The 21,015-nt window shown below is 42.6% G+C and overlaps 1 protein-coding gene across 3 annotated transcripts in view; it reads left to right on the top strand.

Annotated features, from left to right (window-relative positions):
* Window positions 1-21,015, top strand: part of RANBP9 (RAN binding protein 9) — a 635,256-nt gene that overhangs the window by 219,854 nt on the left and 394,387 nt on the right. Inside the window, exon 1 of one of the 3 annotated variants that reach the window (XM_085607103.1) lies at window positions 15,075-16,785. The exons of 1 other annotated variant lie outside the window; for it this stretch is intronic. In XM_085607103.1, the coding sequence (XP_085463229.1) occupies window positions 16,416-16,785 (370 nt within the window). In that variant the 5' untranslated portion in view covers window positions 15,075-16,415. Of the gene's footprint in view, window positions 1-15,074; window positions 16,786-21,015 lie in introns of those variants that run through there. One more of the 3 variants, XM_085607102.1, reaches the window with a different exon arrangement.

Consider the following 21,015-nt stretch of genomic DNA (forward strand, 5'->3'; position numbering starts at 1 on the left):
TTAGAATAACGCTTGTGTTTTAGGAGTTAGGCCTAGGGAGGAGAGGAAACATTTGAACAAGCGATGCTGATAATGTGGGATGCAAAAACAACAGTTGATGGACAGAATGCAGAACAATGTCATACATTCGCCCCAGTACGGAGATCTGGGCCTAAATTCATCGTTTTTTTGCTCACCATGCCATTCCAGTTTGAACCCAGCCATATGCAAATCAGTCTTGACCCTGTGCCTCATGGGAACAGTCCAGCCCGAACTGCCAAGCAAGGTCCTCCCTGGACTGGAACCAAGCATCCTAGGACCGGTTTCGGGGTTTCACGGCTCTTCAGCCAGGATAGCTTGATTCCAGTGGCATGGAGAGCACGGGACTCACGTCTGAACATACCTGTCCCACTCGGGGTGACAAATGCAAAAACAACAGTTGATGGACAGAATGCAGAACAATGTCATACATTCACCCCAGTACAGAGATCTGGGCCTAAATCCGTCATTTTTTAGCTCACCATGCCATTCCCGTTTGAACTTAGCCCTATGCAAATCAGTCTTGACCCTGTGCCTCCTGGGAACAGTCCAGCCCGAACTGCCAAGCCAGGTCCTCCCTGGACTGGAACCAAGCATCCTAGGACCGGTTTCGGGGTTTCACCCCTCTTCAGCCAGGATAGCTTGATTCCAGTGGCATGGAGAGCACGGGACTCACGTCTGAGCATACCCATCCCACTCGGGGTGACAAATGCAAAAACGGGCTGGACTGTTCCCATGAGTCACAGGGTCAGACTGATTTGCATATGGCCATGTCTGAACTGGGGTGGTGGAGTGGGCTAAAGAATGATGATGGATTAAACCCAGATCTGTTGACTGGGGGTGAGTGTTTGATTAGCTCAAACGCTCTGTCCATCATCCCCTTTGGTATCGCTTTGTTCGCCCTAAGTTGGCAGGGTATGCCCAGACGTGGGTCCCTTGCTCACTTTGCCACTGGATTCAAGATAGCCTGGCTGATGAGGGTTATGTACCCGAAACTGGTCCCAGGATGCTTGTTTCCGGTCCAGGGAAGACATGGCTTGGCAGTTCGGGTTGTACTGTTCCCATGAGGCACAGGGTCAGACTGATTTGCATATGGCCATGTCGGAACTGGGGTGGTGGAGTGAGCTAAAGAATGATGATAGATTAAACCCAGATCAGTTGACTGGGGGTGAGTGTTTGATTAGCTCAAACGCTCTGTCCATCATCCCCTTTGGTATCGCTTTGTTCACCCTAAGTTGGCAGGGTATGCCCAGACGTGGGTCCCTTGCTCACTTTGCCACTGGATTCAAGATAGCCTGGCTGATGAGGGTTATGAACCTGAAACCGGTCCCAGGATGCTTGTTTCCGGTCCAGGGAAGACATGGCTTGGCAGTTCGGGCTGTACTGTTCCCATGAGGCACAGGGTCAGACTGATTTGCATATGGCCATGTCTGAACTGGGGCGGTGGAGTGAGCTAAAGAATGATGATGGATTAAACCCAGATCAGTTGACTGGGGGTGAGTGTTTGATTAGCTCAAACGCTCCGTCCATCATCCCCTTTGGTATCGCTTTGTTCGCCCAAAGTTGGCAGGGTATGCCCAGACGTGGGTCCCTTGCTCACTTTGCCACTGGATTCAAGATAGCCTGGCTGATGAAGGTTATGAACCCGAAACCGGTCCCAGGATGCTTGTTTCCGGTCCAGGGAAGCCATGGCTTGGCAGTTTGGGCTGGACTGTTCCCATGAGGCACAGGGTCAGGCTGATTTGCATATGGCCATGTCGGAACTGGGGTGGTGGAGAGAGCTAAAGAATGATGATGGATTAAACCCAGATCAGTTGACTGGGGGTGAGTGTTTGATTAGCTCAAACGCTCCGTCCATCATGCCCTTTGGTATCCATAATGTGGGATGGTCTCACTAGAGAAGGCCTGGGAATCAAGGTCAGGAACATCGCAACCACCGGGAAAGTTACCTACAAGGAGTTGTCTAGCTGGATGGGACGATCGCGTGATGTGATGATGGGTGTGTCCTATGAGTTGGTGTTAGGGACAATGTCCGGGAACTTCTGTGGAGATCTGCAGTTAGGAAGGAGCATCTTAGAACGAGCTCTGTAGCCTTGTGCTACTTGACCCATTCAACGTGAGTGTACTTCTTAGGAAGTTGTCACGCGCTGACACCTTTTTCCTGAACTTGCCTGGGTAGTGCCATGTAGGGATGTCACGTTAGTGGTAGTGTAGGGACAGACAAATGCTTTTTACTTATGAACCTCCAATGAAGAAGACTCTTGATGTAGGCGCAGTTATATTCTGCGTCCTGATTCTAGAACTAGTGATCCTTTGTATGCTTCACAGACTCAACTTTACCCATAGATTTGGATTAGTTTCAATGTATTTTTACACCTCATCTTGAGGTGCATGTATGTCCAGTTGTTCTTGGCTTTGTAATAACCTAACTAAACTTTGAATCGGTAGTCAGCGATTCTTCGGAGTCATAGTTCATTGAAATTGTGCAAGAACAAAGCAAACCCAACGACGGACCAAGGTCAAGCACTTGTATTCCTACTGTTTTTCTTATTTCAAAGGTACACTATGTTTGTGTACGTGGTGCAACAACTTCCAGCACCCGTCGTTGTTAGATGCAGGACAAGACCAAAAGTTTATACACAAAGGAAGGTGCACTCAAATAACCAGGTCCAAATTGATATGTGTTCCAAAAGATCTTCTCTCGATCTTCGTATTTATTAAGCAAACAAGGCAGCCAACGCGTTTCGTTCCTAACACACAGGAACTTCTTCAGGGCTGAAAACAATACATAAAGTAACGTATAAAAAACACACACACACCGACATATAAATGTACAATACACTTACATCACAACGTATAAAAAACATTAACAAACCATAATAACCATAATTCCAAAAAGAACAGAAAAGCGACCCAACATAAGACATGTATATACATATATATCAAATACATATAAAATCAGCGAACGTAAGATATAAAAACAGTTAATCTAATCTGTATTCATCTGTATCAGAGAGTAATAGATACGCAGTATAAATAATAACATAGACATAACACAAAAGTTACAAACGGAGAGTAATAAATATGCAGTATAAATAATAACATAGACATAACACAAAAGTTGCAAGCGGAGAAGGGAAAGGACAGAGAGAAAGGAAAGGAAGAAACCAAAAAATATATCACAAAAGGACTCACAATAGCCAAAGTAATTGTTAGAGATTGAAAGCATCTATATATTCCTGTATATGTCCCAAGTATTGGCTATTTGGTAAGTTGCTAATACTAACAGTATGCTGAATAAGCAACGAGGAAAGAAGGTGGGTAGTGCGGGGGGGAAAAAATTGTGAAAGGGGAGTAAGAAACGATGGCTTCGGCTCACCACAAAGTAGGTAACTTATGTATTTCTATTCCAAATTCATAGAGTCAGGGAAAACCCCGATCACAACGTCGAACCGTACAGTAGGTGTGTAGTAGCACATCTGAAACATAGATATAAGAAAGCCCAACAGTGTCATGGGCAAAACAAGCCAAATAGCATTATGAGTAGAAAAAGTATATCCTACATGAGCAGCATATGAATAAAAAGCTAAGTTCATTACGGGGTACACTTACCCACAGGTATAAAAACGAAGACAAGATCTTATTATAACAAAGTCACGTGTAGACACAGGATAGTAGGTCAGGTAGGTTATAAATCCATTGTTGGACCAATTAATCTAAAAGAGAATCAAAAACAAGAGGTCTCACCATCTGATATGTGTTCAACCAACGAGAACGTAAATAAAAACATCGTGTCATTCTCGACACGCAGTTAAGAGAATGTGCCTAATAACACATACAGATGAAAAGGCGTCAATGCATTTTAAGCAATTGAAAATATAAAAAACCCATAAGCAATAAAAACGGGCAATGATCATGTCGAAATCCATCACAAAGTAACCCATTAGGTTTGTGACCAATAAACCAGTGTGCAAAACAATATATGTACATGTCAGACACCATGAGGTTAGGGAACCGTAACATATAGAATAATAAAATGTATGTGCACCCCCATTGTCCTAAGTCTAAAAACCGACCCACAGATCTAATGTGGCGAACATATTACGGCGCCACAGTAAGGAAATGACACATTATAATCCTGTAGCAAGCAGCAACACGTGCATCGTTTGAAATATTAAGAATCGAAGAAAGCAGCATTAGCATGTATGCTCCACCGAGCCTAAAGGAACCACCTTGCGGAAACACCTAAGTAAGCCACAGCTGTAACCAAATTATAACATCCCAATATGAAGGGGATAATCTGTTAAAAGTAAACCCCCCCGGTGTTCTATACAAATAAAGCGACCTGCGCACGAGTACTCACCTCAGTGTTCGTAAATGAACCAGCGGCATGATAACCAGCAGCGGAGCGGCGAAGCAAGCAGACCTGCACATCCCGGTCGGTTTAAATACACCGGCCAAGTATAACCACGCGTTAGTGGATGACGTGTGGAGCGAACATAGTAAAGGGACACGACCAGAATCCCTAAATGTGCCGCCATCATGGAATGGCCTAATTTAATATACATTCCCATTGCAGTCAACCACACGGACTGCCAAGACCAGTATAGTAAAAACGTATGGCAGTGTTAAGAATTAACCAAAATCAGAACCTGAATCAATAAATAATAAAGAGAGAAAAATAAAGGCGAAAATACCACCAATAGTGCAAAGAATACTGCAAGGGCTATATTTCAAAGCGAATACAGCAGCCATCTTGGAATGGTAAATTGCACACAGTAAAAACCATAAAAAGACCATGTATGTGGCAGAAAGGCAAAGGAAAGAAGAATAACTAGATAAGAGGATATTTACAAAGAATAAATAAAGAATAATTATAATAAAATAAATAAGGTAAGCCAGATTAGGGCATACGAGAAATTAATAAACAAGAAAAACGAGATCAAAAATATATAAGCAGCGAACCAAATTTCATTACTTATTTTGTGTATATAAGCTGCATCCTTTTTTCAGTAACGCAAGGCACATACGATCATGGGTAATATGCATCGTAAATAATAACAGATTGTATGATGCATGCAAAGCATTACTAATTCCATTTAGACAGAGTGATTCACAAATGGAGCAGCCAGAGTGTTTAGTGCTAGCATAACCTGTTTGGGGAACAACACTACCCCAAGAAGTAATGTAGTTCCTTATCCGTGTTATGTCCTACCTCGGTTGCCCTAAGTCTGCATATCCACTTTGCCTCCTTTTGTCTCACCAGGAGTTCCCTATTCCCCCCTCTGTTGGTGATAGGGACATGATCTATTCCATGGAACCAGAAATCATCACTATTTCCATGTGCAAGTCTATAGTGTTCACTCAAGGGATATCTCCGATCTTTATTTACAATGGCCCTACGATGTTCCTGTATTCGGACTTTTAATGGGCGGATTGTACTTCCAACATAAATGATGTCACAATTACATCCTATTATGTAAACAACATGAGTAGTATTGCAATTAATAAAGTGCAATATATCATACTTAACGCAAGTGTTATAGCAGAAATTAGAGATTTTGTTCCTTCCATGTGGACACATGTTACATGTTCCACAGGTGAAAAAACCTTTTGGTTTGACTGGCAACCACATTTCCCTCGGAGTGGTAACGTAACTGGGACATAGGAAGTTGCGAAGTGATCTGCCTCTTCTGTATGTAACCGATGGAAAATCAGTGAGACAACTCTTAAGTGATGGAACCTCTCCAAGTACACTCCAGTTCTTCTTTAGGATGTTAAAGACCTTCGGACTATTGGCATTATACTGTGTAATAAACCTAACTGGATTAGCATCAGGTTTCTTCTTTTTCTGAGATGGTTTCAAGGTGTCTTCTCTAGTCCGACATTTTACTTTTTCAATGGCTTTATCCACAACTTCTCTCGTGTACCCCCTCTGTAAGAATCTAGTACTGGACTCTGAGATGTTATTAAGGAAAGTGTCATCATCGCTGCAATTCCTACGGATTCTAATCATTTCCCCATAGGGGATGTTGTTAACAACAGATCGAGCATGGGCACTGTTCGCATGAAGGATCCCATTACAGGCTGTGTCTTTCCTGTGAAGGGTGCTGTGTATTTTCCCTTCCTTTATAAAGAATTTAATGTCCAAGAAGTTGATACTATCTTTCCCAAAAGCCATTGTAAATTTGACATTATATTGATTGTTGTTCAGGTACGTAAAGTACTCATTCAATTCTTCCACTGAACCAGACCAGAGACAGATAACATCGTCGATGTACCTCCCCCAAAAGACAATGTGATCAGTCCAGGGGGAGGCACCTCTGCCCCAGGCATGCTCCCTCTCAAACCACCCCATAAAAAGGCAGGCATAAGAGGGAGCAAACCTGGAACCCATCGCAGTACCAAGAGTTTGTTGGAACCAACATCTGTCAAAGAGGAAAAAATTGTTACATAGAATAATGTCAATCATCTCCATGATCATCTCATTGAAGGAAAACTGGTCAGCATTCTCTTTGTCCAAAAAGGACTGGATGGCCGAAAGCCCAAGATCCTTGCGGATACACGTGTAGAGGCTTTCTACATCAAAAGTTACAAAGAGTAATTCTTCCGACCATTCAAAATCCTTAAATTTAACCAGTATGTCCTTACTGTCCCTTATATATGACGGGAGGTTTACAACATATTTTTGCAATCTCAGGTCCACAAATTCAGAAATCCTCTCAGTGGGTGAACCTACCCCCGAGATAATTGGACGCCCAGGTGGGAAGGCATTGGGTTTGTGTATTTTAGGAAGGATGTATATGCATGGAAAGTTGGGACAGTCCACTCTAAGGTATCGGAATTCGTCTTCTGTAAGTAGCATCACATCCTTCCATTCATTCAATTTGATATTGATCATGATAGTTAACTTCTCAATCGGGTTACCAACAACCCTCTTATAACAGGACTCATTGCTAACCTGGCGGTGGATCTCATTCATATAGTCATCGTGGTTCATAATCACAACATTACCGCCCTTATCCGCCTCCCTAATAACAATGCTCTTATCTTGTTTTAAGCGATTGAGGGCTTTTCTCTCTTGTGCAGTAATGTTATGATTACGCCATGGTGTGAATTTTTTGTTAGTCTCCATCTTATACAGATCTTCACTTACTTTATCATAAAAAACATCTATGTTGCGATGATAGTTCATAACCGGTGTAAATTTAGATTTGGGTTTTAAACCACTATCTAGGGTATAGTTCTGTGGTATATCCAAATCACTGATTAAAGAAAGTATGTCACATTGTTCATCATCATCGAGTGTCATAAGACAATGAATGTCCCTTACGTCTGCGACCGTATGGGTCATAGGTAGTGAGGGCGCAGAGTGTTGAGGAGTCTGCGGAAAAATTTTGGAGAAATGATCTTTTAATTTAAGAATCCTAACAAATTTAAAAAGGTCTATATGTACGTTTGTAATATCTCCACCCTGTGTTGGACAGAAATTCAAACCCCGCCTTAAAACGGCAACTTCATCCTTGTCAAATGTTTTATTGGACAAATTAACAATTTCCAAATTTTCACCAGGCTGTACATCATTACATGAGAAATTTTGAACACGAGTGTCATTTACTTCTTGACCTGTCCCACCGTGTTCCCTTTTCCCTTTGTACCTGCCTTTGCCCCTACGACCTCCCCGCCGGGTTTTGGCATCTCTCTCTTTTGTTGTAATCTGCTGCTGATTCGCAACTTCGCCATTTCCTTTTGAAATGAGGAAGTTGCTTCTCCTAAAGGGACCTCACGAGATAAGTCTGACGTAGTACTCTCTAGGGAGGAAGACGAGACGCCGCTGATGGAACGGGTGTCATCACTCTCCTCCCTACTTTCTCTTATTCTTTTTTTGTCCTCTGAGCCCAGTATGTTATCAAATTTTCTGGCGAACGTATAAACCCGCCCGTCTTTATAGTCTCGATCGTCTCTTTTTATTTTCTTAAGTTTTTTATCCTTTAAATACAGTTGATGTTCCTCCATAACTTTTTTCAAGATAGCAAAAAAATTTTCAATTAAATCCTTTTGTTCAATTTCATTAATCTCCCTTTCCAAGTTCTCTATCTCGGACTGAAGCTTCTCACCCTTCTCCTTAGCATGTTTAATTAGTATCTGCATCATCGTAACCGATGCACTTTCAAGGTTACCCTCCCAATCTTTTAAAAGCTCACTGCTGAGATCCTCAAACGTCGGGAAGATTAGGATTCTAAGACCTCTAGGCACTTTCTTGTTGTCTAAGTACTGTTGGAGCGTCACCCCATCCCACCAACGGGATAATTCTTGTTTTCTTAACCGCTCCAATCTAAGGAATAGTGTTTTGAGGCTAGTGCTAGTGGGAGCATCTGGTTGTGATGTAGATTTTGTATTATCAGTACCAAATAGGTTGAGGGCCATTTCCTCCCTCCCATCTTGAAATTTCTGCATTGTAATGATTAAATATGAAACAAGGAACCAGTGCAAAACAGTCCAAACAAATCATACAAGAACAAAGCAAACCCAACGACGGACCAAGGTCAAGCACTTGTATTCCTACTGTTTTTCTTATTTCAAAGGTACACTATGTTTGTGTACGTGGTGCAACAACTTCCAGCACCCGTCGTTGTTAGATGCAGGACAAGACCAAAAGTTTATACACAAAGGAAGGTGCACTCAAATAACCAGGTCCAAATTGATATGTGTTCCAAAAGATCTTCTCTCGATCTTCGTATTTATTAAGCAAACAAGGCAGCCAACGCGTTTCGTTCCTAACACACAGGAACTTCTTCAGGGCTGAAAACAATACATAAAGTAACGTATAAAAAACACACACACACCGACATATAAATGTACAATACACTTACATCACAACGTATAAAAAACATTAACAAACCATAATAACCATAATTCCAAAAAGAACAGAAAAGCGACCCAACATAAGACATGTATATACATATATATCAAATACATATAAAATCAGCGAACGTAAGATATAAAAACAGTTAATCTAATCTGTATTCATCTGTATCAGAGAGTAATAGATACGCAGTATAAATAATAACATAGACATAACACAAAAGTTACAAACGGAGAGTAATAAATATGCAGTATAAATAATAACATAGACATAACACAAAAGTTGCAAGCGGAGAAGGGAAAGGACAGAGAGAAAGGAAAGGAAGAAACCAAAAAATATATCACAAAAGGACTCACAATAGCCAAAGTAATTGTTAGAGATTGAAAGCATCTATATATTCCTGTATATGTCCCAAGTATTGGCTATTTGGTAAGTTGCTAATACTAACAGTATGCTGAATAAGCAACGAGGAAAGAAGGTGGGTAGTGCGGGGGGGAAAAAATTGTGAAAGGGGAGTAAGAAACGATGGCTTCGGCTCACCACAAAGTAGGTAACTTATGTATTTCTATTCCAAATTCATAGAGTCAGGGAAAACCCCGATCACAACGTCGAACCGTACAGTAGGTGTGTAGTAGCACATCTGAAACATAGATATAAGAAAGCCCAACAGTGTCATGGGCAAAACAAGCCAAATAGCATTATGAGTAGAAAAAGTATATCCTACATGAGCAGCATATGAATAAAAAGCTAAGTTCATTACGGGGTACACTTACCCACAGGTATAAAAACGAAGACAAGATCTTATTATAACAAAGTCATGTGTAGACACAGGATAGTAGGTCAGGTAGGTTATAAATCCATTGTTGGACCAATTAATGTAAAAGAGAATCAAAAACAAGAGGTCTCACCATCTGATATGTGTTCAACCAACGAGAACGTAAATAAAAACATCGTGTCATTCTCGACACGCAGTTAAGAGAATGTGCCTAATAACACATACAGATGAAAAGGCGTCAATGCATTTTAAGCAATTGAAAATATAAAAAACCCATAAGCAATAAAAACGGGCAATGATCATGTCGAAATCCATCACAAAGTAACCCATTAGGTTTGTGACCAATAAACCAGTGTGCAAAACAATATATGTACATGTCAGACACCATGAGGTTAGGGAACCGTAACATATAGAATAATAAAATGTATGTGCACCCCCATTGTCCTAAGTCTAAAAACCGACCCACAGATCTAATGTGGCGAACATATTACGGCGCCACAGTAAGCAAATGACACATTATAATCCTGTAGCAAGCAGCAACACGTGCATCGTTTGAAATATTAAGAATCGAAGAAAGCAGCATTAGCATGTATGCTCCACCGAGCCTAAAGGAACCACCTTGCGGAAACACCTAAGTAAGCCACAGCTGTAACCAAATTATAACATCCCAATATGAAGGGGATAATCTGTTAAAAGTAAACCCCCCCGGTGTTCTATACAAATAAAGCGACCCGCGCACGAGTACTCACCTCAGTGTTCGTAAATGAACCAGCGGCATGATAACCAGCAGCGGAGCGGCGAAGCAAGCAGACCTGCACATCCCGGTCGGTTTAAATACACCGGCCAAGTATAACCACGCGTTAGTGGATGACGTGTGGAGCGAACATAGTAAAGGGACACGACCAGAATCCCTAAATGTGCCGCCATCATGGAATGGCCTAATTTAATATACATTCCCATTGCAGTCAACCACACGGACTGCCAAGACCAGTATAGTAAAAACGTATGGCAGTGTTAAGAATTAACCAAAATCAGAACCTGAATCAATAAATAATAAAGAGAGAAAAATAAAGGCGAAAATACCACCAATAGTGCAAAGAATACTGCAAGGGCTATATTTCAAAGCGAATACAGCAGCCATCTTGGAATGGTAAATTGCACACAGTAAAAACCATAAAAAGACCATGTATGTGGCAGAAAGGCACAGGAAAGAAGAATAACTAGATAAGAGGATATTTACAAAGAATAAATAAAGAATAATTATAATAAAATAAATAAGGTAAGCCAGATTAGGGCATACGAGAAATTAATAAACAAGAAAAACGAGATCAAAAATATATAAGCAGCGAACCAAATTTCATTACTTATTTTGTGTATATAAGCTGCATCCTTTTTTCAGTAACGCAAGGCACATACGATCATGGGTAATATTCATCGTAAATAATAACAGATTGTATGATGCATGCAAAGCATTACTAATTCCATTTAGACAGAGTGATTCACAAATGGAGCAGCCAGAGTGTTTAGTGCTAGCATAACCTGTTTGGGGAACAACACTACCCCAAGAAGTAATGTAGTTCCTTATCCGTGTTATGTCCTACCTCGGTTGCCCTAAGTCTGCATATCCACTTTGCCTCCTTTTGTCTCACCAGGAGTTCCCTATTCCCCCCTCTGTTGGTGATAGGGACATGATCTATTCCATGGAACCAGAAATCATCACTATTTCCATGTGCAAGTCTATAGTGTTCACTCAAGGGATATCTCCGATCTTTATTTACAATGGCCCTACGATGTTCCTGTATTCGGACTTTTAATGGGCGGATTGTACTTCCAACATAAATGATGTCACAATTATATCCTATTATGTAAACAACATGAGTAGTATTGCAATTAATAAAGTGCAATATATCATACTTAACGCAAGTGTTATAGCAGAAATTAGAGATTTTGTTCCTTCCATGTGGACACATGTTACATGTTCCACAGGTGAAAAAACCTTTTGGTTTGACTGGCAACCACATTTCCCTCGGAGTGGTAACGTAACTGGGACATAGGAAGTTGCGAAGTGATCTGCCTCTTCTGTATGTAACCGATGGAAAATCAGTGAGACAACTCTTAAGTGATGGAACCTCTCCAAGTACACTCCAGTTCTTCTTTAGGATGTTAAAGACCTTCGGACTATTGGCATTATACTGTGTAATAAACCTAACTGGATTAGCATCAGGTTTCTTCTTTTTCTGAGATGGTTTCAAGGTGTCTTCTCTAGTCCGACATTTTACTTTTTCAATGGCTTTATCCACAACTTCTCTCGTGTACCCCCTCTGTAAGAATCTAGTACTGGACTCTGAGATTTTATTAAGGAAAGTGTCATCATCGCTGCAATTCCAACGGATTCTAATCATTTCCCCATAGGGGATGTTGTTAACAACAGATCGAGCATGGGCACTGTTCGCATGAAGGATCTCATTACAGGCTGTGTCTTTCCTGTGAAGGGTGCTGTGTATTTTCCCTTCCTTTATAAAGAATTTAATGTCCAAGAAGTTGATACTATCTTTCCCAAAAGCCATTGTAAATTTGACATTATATTGATTGTTGTTCAGGTACGTAAAGTACTCATTCAATTCTTCCACTGAACCAGACCAGAGACAGATAACATCGTCGATGTACCTCCCCCAAAAGACAATGTGATCAGTCCAGGGGGAGGCACCTCTGCCCCAGGCATGCTCCCTCTCAAACCACCCCATAAAAAGGCAGGCATAAGAGGGAGCAAACCTGGAACCCATCGCAGTACCAAGAGTTTGTTGGAACCAACATCTGTCAAAGAGGAAAAAATTGTTACATAGAATAATGTCAATCATCTCCATGATCATCTCATTGAAGGAAAACTGGTCAGCATTCTCTTTGTCCAAAAAGGACTGGATGGCCGAAAGCCCAAGATCCTTCCGGATACACGTGTAGAGGCTTTCTACATCAAAAGTTACAAAGAGTAATTCTTCCGACCATTCAAAATCCTTAAATTTAACCAGTATGTCCTTACTGTCCCTTATATATGACGGGAGGTTTACAACATATTTTTGCAATCTCAGGTCCACAAATTCAGAAATCCTCTCAGTGGGTGAACCTACCCCCGAGATAATTGGACGCCCAGGTGGGAAGGCATTGGGTTTGTGTATTTTAGGAAGGATGTATATGCATGGAAAGTTGGGACAGTCCACTCTAAGGTATCGGAATTCGTCTTCTGTAAGTAGCATCACATCCTTCCATTCATTCAATTTGATATTGATCATGATAGTTAACTTCTCAATCGGGTTACCAACAACCCTCTTATAACAGGACTCATTGCTAACCTGGCGGTGGATCTCATTCATATAGTCATCGTGGTTCATAATCACAACATTACCGCCCTTATCCGCCTCCCTAATAACAATGCTCTTATCTTGTTTTAAGCGATTGAGGGCTTTTCTCTCTTGTGCAGTAATGTTATGATTACGCCATGGTGTGAATTTTTTGTTAGTCTCCATCTTATACAGATCTTCACTTACTTTATCATAAAAAACATCTATGTTGCGATGATAGTTCATAACCGGTGTAAATTTAGATTTGGGTTTTAAACCACTATCTAGGGTATAGTTCTGTGGTATATCCAAATCACTGATTAAAGAAAGTATGTCACATTGTTCATCATCATCGAGTGTCATAAGACAATGAATGTCCCTTACGTCTGCGACCGTATGGGTCATAGCTAGTGAGGGCGCAGAGTGTTGAGGAGTCTGCGGAAAATTTTTGGAGAAATGATCTTTTAATTTAAGAATCCTAACAAATTTAAAAAGGTCTATATGTACGTTTGTAATATCTCCACCCTGTGTTGGACAGAAATTCAAACCCCGCCTTAAAACGGCAACTTCATCCTTGTCAAATGTTTTATTGGACAAATTAACAATTTCCAAATTTTCACCAGGCTGTACATCATTACATGAGAAATTTTGAACACAAGTGTCATTTACTTCTTGACCTGTCCCACCGTGTTCCCTTTTCCCTTTGTACCTGCCTTTGCCCCTACGACCTCCCCGCCGGGTTTTGGCATCTCTCTCTTTTGTTGTAATCTGCTGCTGATTCGCAACTTCGCCATTTCCTTTTGAAATGAGGAAGTTGCTTCTCCTAAAGGGACCTCACGAGATAAGTCTGACGTAGTACTCTCTAGGGAGGAAGACGAGACGCCGCTGATGGAACGGGTGTCATCACTCTCCTCCCTACTTTCTCTTATTCTTTTTTTGAAATTGTGGTATAAGATTTTGCAAATGTTTTTTCTCCCCTTTACACTTTTAAGCAGGAACCAAATATCCATCCACCAGGGGTTCCAGAGTAAATCTAGAACATTGAACCCGGCCCCATCACCACAAAAGAAGCTGATTTTGCATTGAGTGCTAAATCAAGTGCAAGGTCTATTTGTGCAGGGACTGTGCTGCATCTTAGTATACGATTTGGTCCCTCCTTTATAATCTGTTAGTAATTAGAGATGACAAATTGACAGTCATTGAGTTTCCAGGCATTTTTCTCACTTCAAATATTTGCAGAAATTGAAATTGACAGGAAGGGAAATGGTAATAAAGACTAACAGTTACAAAATAGTTCAGTCCATTATTGCACCAGATTAGCATTTTTGTTCAACCCACTCAAAGCAGGTAGTACATTTCAACACAAAACTAAAGCGAACCTTATTTACAATAACTCGCAAACTATCATAAGAGGTGAAAAATCGCCTAAACTCGTCTGTGCCACACTTTGCGCCAAGGTTTAAATAACACCCTAAGAAAAAAACAGACTTGTTTTCTTTCAAGCCTAAAAAAAGTTTTTTTTATGCAGTTTTCTTGTCCCGTGTTCGTTGTTTATCAGTTCGCTTAGAGACCTTTGTAATACATACGCCTTAAAAATTGCCAAAAATGAATAAAATACTCGAGGCAACAGCTGCAAAAACAAGACAGTCTGCTTCGGGCTCCTTTTATGGACTGAACGGGGAGGAGCATGTAGCGAAGTGTAAGAAGGTGTAACTTGTAGTTTTGGGAGGTCACTTCCTATTATGTTTGGAATTGTTTTTCTTTTTCTAAATACTGCTGCCAAAATGACTAGTTTAAAAAACACGAAATACGCTTTAATGAGCTTGCAGCTAGAATGGCAAAATGGTGTTTAAATATTACACCCAACGTCAGCATCGAAAAAAAATAAAGCAGGTAACACTTAACAGAGATCTAAGCTTATTTTTAGTAGTAAAGTATGCTTTTCCATGGTGACCCTGTGCTGCCCTGACAATAAGGATGTGAATCTGGATTGGTCTGACTGGTCTGCCGTGTGGTTGGTCGTTTTTAGAAAGGGGAGGTACTGTAATGGCATGAAAAAAACATACAAAGAAAGTAAAGTAGGAGATGAAAAACTAGCTTGGTGGAAAGCATACAAATGCGTTTCAGTTGAGCCCAGTTGGGGGATGGCGAATCATGAGGAAATGATGTGAAGGGTGGGGGTAAAAACAGAGCATAGGCAGTGTGGGGAGGGAGATTGTACAACAACAACACCGGATCCAGCCAGGAGGAGGAGAAATAGAGAGACTCAGAGGAGGAAAACAAGAGCCGGGCCCAGGGAGCAGCTGAGCAGCCCCGGGTTCGCCTTTCTCAGCTGCCCGTCACAGGGCAGCCACTGACAGGGACAGCCGCCGTCCATATCAGAGGGAGATTTGGGGGACCCAGTCACAGACCCAGGGGACCAGGGCTAAAAAGTCCGTCTGACTCAGACACTGTCACGCTCGGAGGGAGGCCGAGCCAAAGGCTGGGGCCAAGGCAGGCAGGGGGGCATCGTGATACAGGCTGTGCTAGCCGGGGCATTAGTGACTGTGTGCTGGGGCACTTTGTTTTAGTTGGTGATACTGCTGCTTGTGCGTGCTGTGCATGTTATGTTAAATGATTCTGTTGTTTGGGTTGAGTAGATTGTCCTACTTTGTGTAGCGGGGTTATGATCCAGAAATACCGATGCCTGTTTTATTGTGCTAAATACACTGCTGCCTGTCCTCTACACACTACATTTTGCTTGACGTGAATGATCTATAAATTCCGCTGTGCCAGCTGATTATATGTTGGAGGGACACTACTAACTGTGTGCCTGAGGCGTTTGTGCCAGTTTGCTACGGCTTTGTGCTGTTAAAACACTGCCATTGTCTGACTTGAATGATCTAGAAATACTGCTGTGCCAGGTGACTGTATGTGGGAGACACTTCTACCTGTGTGCCTGAAGCGTTGCTGCCTGTTTGGTAGGAGTGTGTGCTAAATATAGTGGCTGCTCCCAGGGTTGCAGCTGTGCCGTACACCGGTGCTTGTGTTGGGTGACTGTCTGCTGTGAAGACATCACTCATTGTATGTTGTGATAGCTAACAGACACGGCTGCCTGCGTGGTGACTGTGGTACGGGAAGTGGGGGAGCAGCGGAGCAGCCTGCGCGCTGGAGTCACTCTGCCAGAGGCAGTAGTTTGTGCCTGTGCTGGAGACGCTGCTACCTGCGCCGCCTGCGCTGAGCCTGCCTGCGCCGCTGTGGGGCCGGCGGGTCTGCGCTGTGCGAGGCCGGCAGAGGCAGTAGAGGCCGCAGTGCAGTACACTCGCGGCGCCTGAGCCGGGATCAGCGTCCGCCTCCTCTCGGCACAACAGCCAGCCAGGGCCCTGCTCTCCTCACGCAGCCTCGGCTCTCTCGTGAAACCACTCCCCGGGCCCAGCGCAGCATGTCCGGGCCTCAGCCCCCGCCGCCGGTCGCGGGCACCGTCTCCTCGTCGTCCTCCTCCTCTTCGCTGCTCTCGTCCCCGAGCTCGGCCGCCCCGCTGCTGCTGCACCCCCCTCCACCCCCGCCTCCGCCGCCTCCCCCGGCCCTGGGCCCAGAGCCCCCCGCCCCGACAGCCCCCGGGCCCCCGCTGCCCGCACACCCGCACGGAGACTCGGCCCTGAACCAGCAGGAGAAGGAGCTGCAGCGCAGGCTCCGACGCCTCTACCCGGCCGTGGATGAACAGGAGACGCCGCTGCCCCGAGCCTGGAGCCCCAAGGACAAGTTCAGCTACATCGGCCTCTCTCAGAACAACCTGCGGGTGCACTATAAAGGTACAGAGCCGGCGGGGTGGGGCGGGCACATCCCCATACTCCTCACCCCTTCCACACTGGGCACAGGCCTCATACACCCTACTGTCACACTGGGCCCGAACAGAAACTACAGACCCAAGCAACCACGGCTAGCATAGGCCCACTCACCACCCTGTGGCCTACCAGAGGGCCCTAGAATAGCAAACATTTCTCATGCAGGTCCCCGAAAGAGGTCCAGTCAAAACACCCTAAAATCACTATCTTCCTAGCATAAGAATCAAGGAGAGGCCTTGCCAAAACACTCTAAAATCAAGCTCAGCTTTCCCAGTAGACTCTGCCCCACAACATACATCATTCAAACTCTGGTGACCCACTGAGAAGCCATGATAAAAAAATATATTAATCATCCAATTACCTGACAACACTTTATGATGCCCCTGCTTCTACATCCTGATTCACATAATGGTTGTGCCCCAAAACTCCAGATATTTTTTTAATTATACATGAAAAGTTCTGATACACTATCCTACAATGCCCCAATTTCTCGTAATACAGCTACAAGAAGGGCCCTTCAACAATTCATTAGAATGTCCCACTTTTTCCACAAGAGCCATTGCTGGGTCTGGCAAGGCAACAGCCTAAAACCAGCCCTGATACTGGATGTACTGGAGAGGGCATAACAAATCGATCAAAAGTATCTATTTGATAAAGATTCTCAGAGGACTGCCAGGCGCACCCTATATACAAGCTAAATTATAAGTCCTGTTAAAACACCTCCTTCTCCTGTGCAGTATTCTCAAGGGAGGCCTTGCTAAATCACTTTTAAATTACTTTTCCTTATAATACCATTGCAAGGAGAGGCACTAACCACAACGCCCAAAAATAATTCAAATTCTGACTTCTTAACCACTGGGGAGGCCCTACTTAAGCAATTTAAAATGATGTCCTTAATCTAGATATACAGGAGGGACCATGCAATTCCATCCTAATTTAAATCACTTTATTCAGAAACAACACAATATTCTGTTTCAAAGCACTCTAAGATCACCTACCACTTTATAAGGATTCACAAGAATGGACCCTGCCACAGCACCCTAAAATCAATCGCTTTCTTATATATTTCTCATTATTGAGGAACTGTCTAGCCCTCTACAGTCATGCTCATTGTACAGGATCTCCTTGTTTGGCTCTGCTGCAGCACCCTAAAATCTCCCTCCACCCCGTAAAAACTTAATTATGCAGAGTAGAGGCCCTAACACAGCACTCTGAAATAACTCGCTTCTGGCACTCCCATATCACCCTAAATCTACCCACCATTTAAAATGGGGTCTCTTGGAAATACCTTGTTGCAGTACACCTTTTGATCACCCGCTAGACAGGTTCCCTTAAGGGGCTCTACTGTAGCACCCTCATAGGATGTACAAAAGAAGCTCTGATACATGAACCTAAAATAACTGTCTATACCTAACCTCCCCCAGGTGAAGCTATAAAACAGTAGTGCAGAACCCCCTACCTCTTTACATAAGCTCCATAGGAGAAACCTTCACACGCAGCCCTTCAATGGCCCCACTTTCTTTGGCCCAAGAGAGCAGTTTCTCGAGTACCCACAATTTCAGTCTTCAAAACGTCATCCCCCGATTAGGTTTTGAGAAACATTCCATAGTGTAGTCCCGGAATACAACCTCCACTCAAGGCTAGGTCCTTGCAGAAGGTGTTTCTTAGGGTATCCACACTTTCTGTCGTTTGGGACCCCTGAAACTTACATAGCCACCCAGTTAAACATCTCAATTTACAGCACCCTCACCCATTCACTTAACGCCCCCCAATGTAGCATTATGTTTGGGCGTGGGGTGGAGGGGAGGGGGGCGGGGGGGGGGGGAGAGGGTGTTGCATTGTCATTCCACTTTAAAATCTTTATCATCATTTTATATTTGTAAAAACCCACTGGGATCGTGCTTGCTTTAAAGAGAACTGTTTTTATTTTGTGGAAGGGTGTTTTGCAGACTGTTATTGTCGACGTAGAGCATCAGGTCCCTGTATGTCGACTCAACACGGATGGGGGATGGGTGAAGGTTATTACGTAATTTTTTGTTCTGACCCCGGGGAAAGTTGGGGTTACAAGGGGCTGGAGGAAAAACCAGTGCGGTGTTAATCTGAACTATGTTTTGCATTCATGTAACTGGGTCACATTGAAAAGAGTACCCATAATTTAGAGGCTGTGGTTTTAATAGGTAAACCAGGCTTTGGTTAAAAAAAAAAAAAAAAAAAAATCGGGTCGTCTGTGGGTGTAGTTTCACGCTGAGGTGGCACATAAACGGCTTTTATACCAAGTTGAATAGCGCTACTGTATTTGCAAGGTGCTTGTAGTGAAACGACAAGGGGCTGTCCATGGGCGGCATCTTTTAGATAATTAGAGCCGTGGCACGACAGAGCAAACTGGAGAGCTGACTCTCAATGCGGAAGTGGACCTGCTCAGCCAATTTTGGGTGGGGAAGCAAAATCAACAATTTGGTTTGAGAGCTGTTAGACACTCCTGGAGTGGGGAGGTGGCGAAGTCCATCCAGTTCCAGAGACAAAACAAACATGGCCTGCAAATTATCCTAATAACCTGTTCCATAAAACGGTATTACATTGAATCGAGTTGTTGATGTAGTGATGACTCGTCCATAAAACACCTTCTGCCACGATTTTGCGGCTTCGCAGCACTATAAATAACGTTTACTTTTCTCACCAACGCGAGTACTATTTTTACAGTTTACGAGATGATAAAAAGTTGATGGAATACATTTTGTGACAAGTAGGCTACTCGCAAAACTCTGCAGCAAGTGCATTCACCCATTAAGCAATCGATCTACCAGGTTCTTAAAAACATTTTCTTCTAGTAACTGCCAAAGTTGTTTTAATTGCGTTGATGCAAGAACATGTATACGTGGTTGGTTGGGTCGCATTGAAGCAGACAAATAACAAAAAATAAACTTATGCTTAACAATATCCTGCTGTAACGGAAGGGGGTAAACATTAATTTGGATTAATGTAAATAGTTTAGAAGCAAGCTTTTACAGACCCTTCCTTTCCCCTCTATCTCGTAATAGGAATGTACCTCGGTGCTGTAAGCGCCAACTCTAAAGTTTTTTTTTTATCGTGCCCATTAAAAACAAGCCACTATTGTAGTCTGTAACCCGGCAAGGCTGGTCACATGCACCCACAAGAGGACTGGCAGAGTTCTAGGGAACATTTCACAAGCTTAGCAGCGAGAGAGGCATCTGGGGGGCAAATTTGAGTGTTTTGATCTGGTTTTCCATAAGCAGCTGTTCTGGGGAACGCCTCGGTCAGAGACGTGATGCCAAGCTGCTACTTTCATGTGTCCAAACAACACGTAAATAAATTACCCTTCTTCACATGTGGCTTTTATAGATGATGCACTGTGGAAAGTTCCTATCCTTTAAGTTGGGCTTATGTTTGATTGGATAGGTTTGAAGAGCATTCCCTTTAAAATGTTCTTAATTTTTTGCCGAAGTTTTAATAATTGTCACACTTTGAATTAAAAAAGCCCACTCAGGTAGGGAACCCTAGTACCTGCGAAATTGGTACAAAAACAGGCACTGTTTAATTTTAGAAATCCCCTGAGTCACAAATGGCCGTAACAACTGGAGAAACAGCCATTGAGTGGTAGGGTTTCAAGTGCTCAACGGACCTGGTAGCTGTTGTCAGTCAGTCAATTTAACTTTATTTAGTTTGTTACAACCATAAAAGTGTACATTACATCTATTTCGTCTATTAAAATACATATATAAAATATATCACATATTCATCATGGCTAAAATAATCCATATCCTATAAAATATTCTAAAATTAATAAAACCAGGTGATTCATGCGTTTGTACCTTTACATCGGATATTTCCGATAGATCAATTACAGGACTGATGTCTTTTCGTTGTGCCATCTCATAACAACGTTAGCGTACCCATACAAAGGTTACTCTGAGCCCTTAAGAATCGCTTTGACCTTACCCATAAATTTCCCCATGGCGCAAGCTATGTCTAAATTCCTAATTTCCATTAAAAGTTCAACAGCTTGCGTCCTACTCATTATTCTGTATTTTATAAATATTGGGCGTAGAATCTCCTTTTCGTAAATTTAAAAATTTCATACAATCCAATAAAATGTGTACAATATCACAGGGGGTCTCCAAAGTGCAAGTGCATTTCCCCCTAAGATCTATCATGAGATTTTTCACCCCATTATTCATA

Source organism: Triturus cristatus, chromosome 5_2 (assembly GCF_964204655.1).
Source record: "Triturus cristatus chromosome 5_2, aTriCri1.1, whole genome shotgun sequence".
Classification (NCBI taxonomy): domain Eukaryota; kingdom Metazoa; phylum Chordata; class Amphibia; order Caudata; family Salamandridae; genus Triturus; species Triturus cristatus.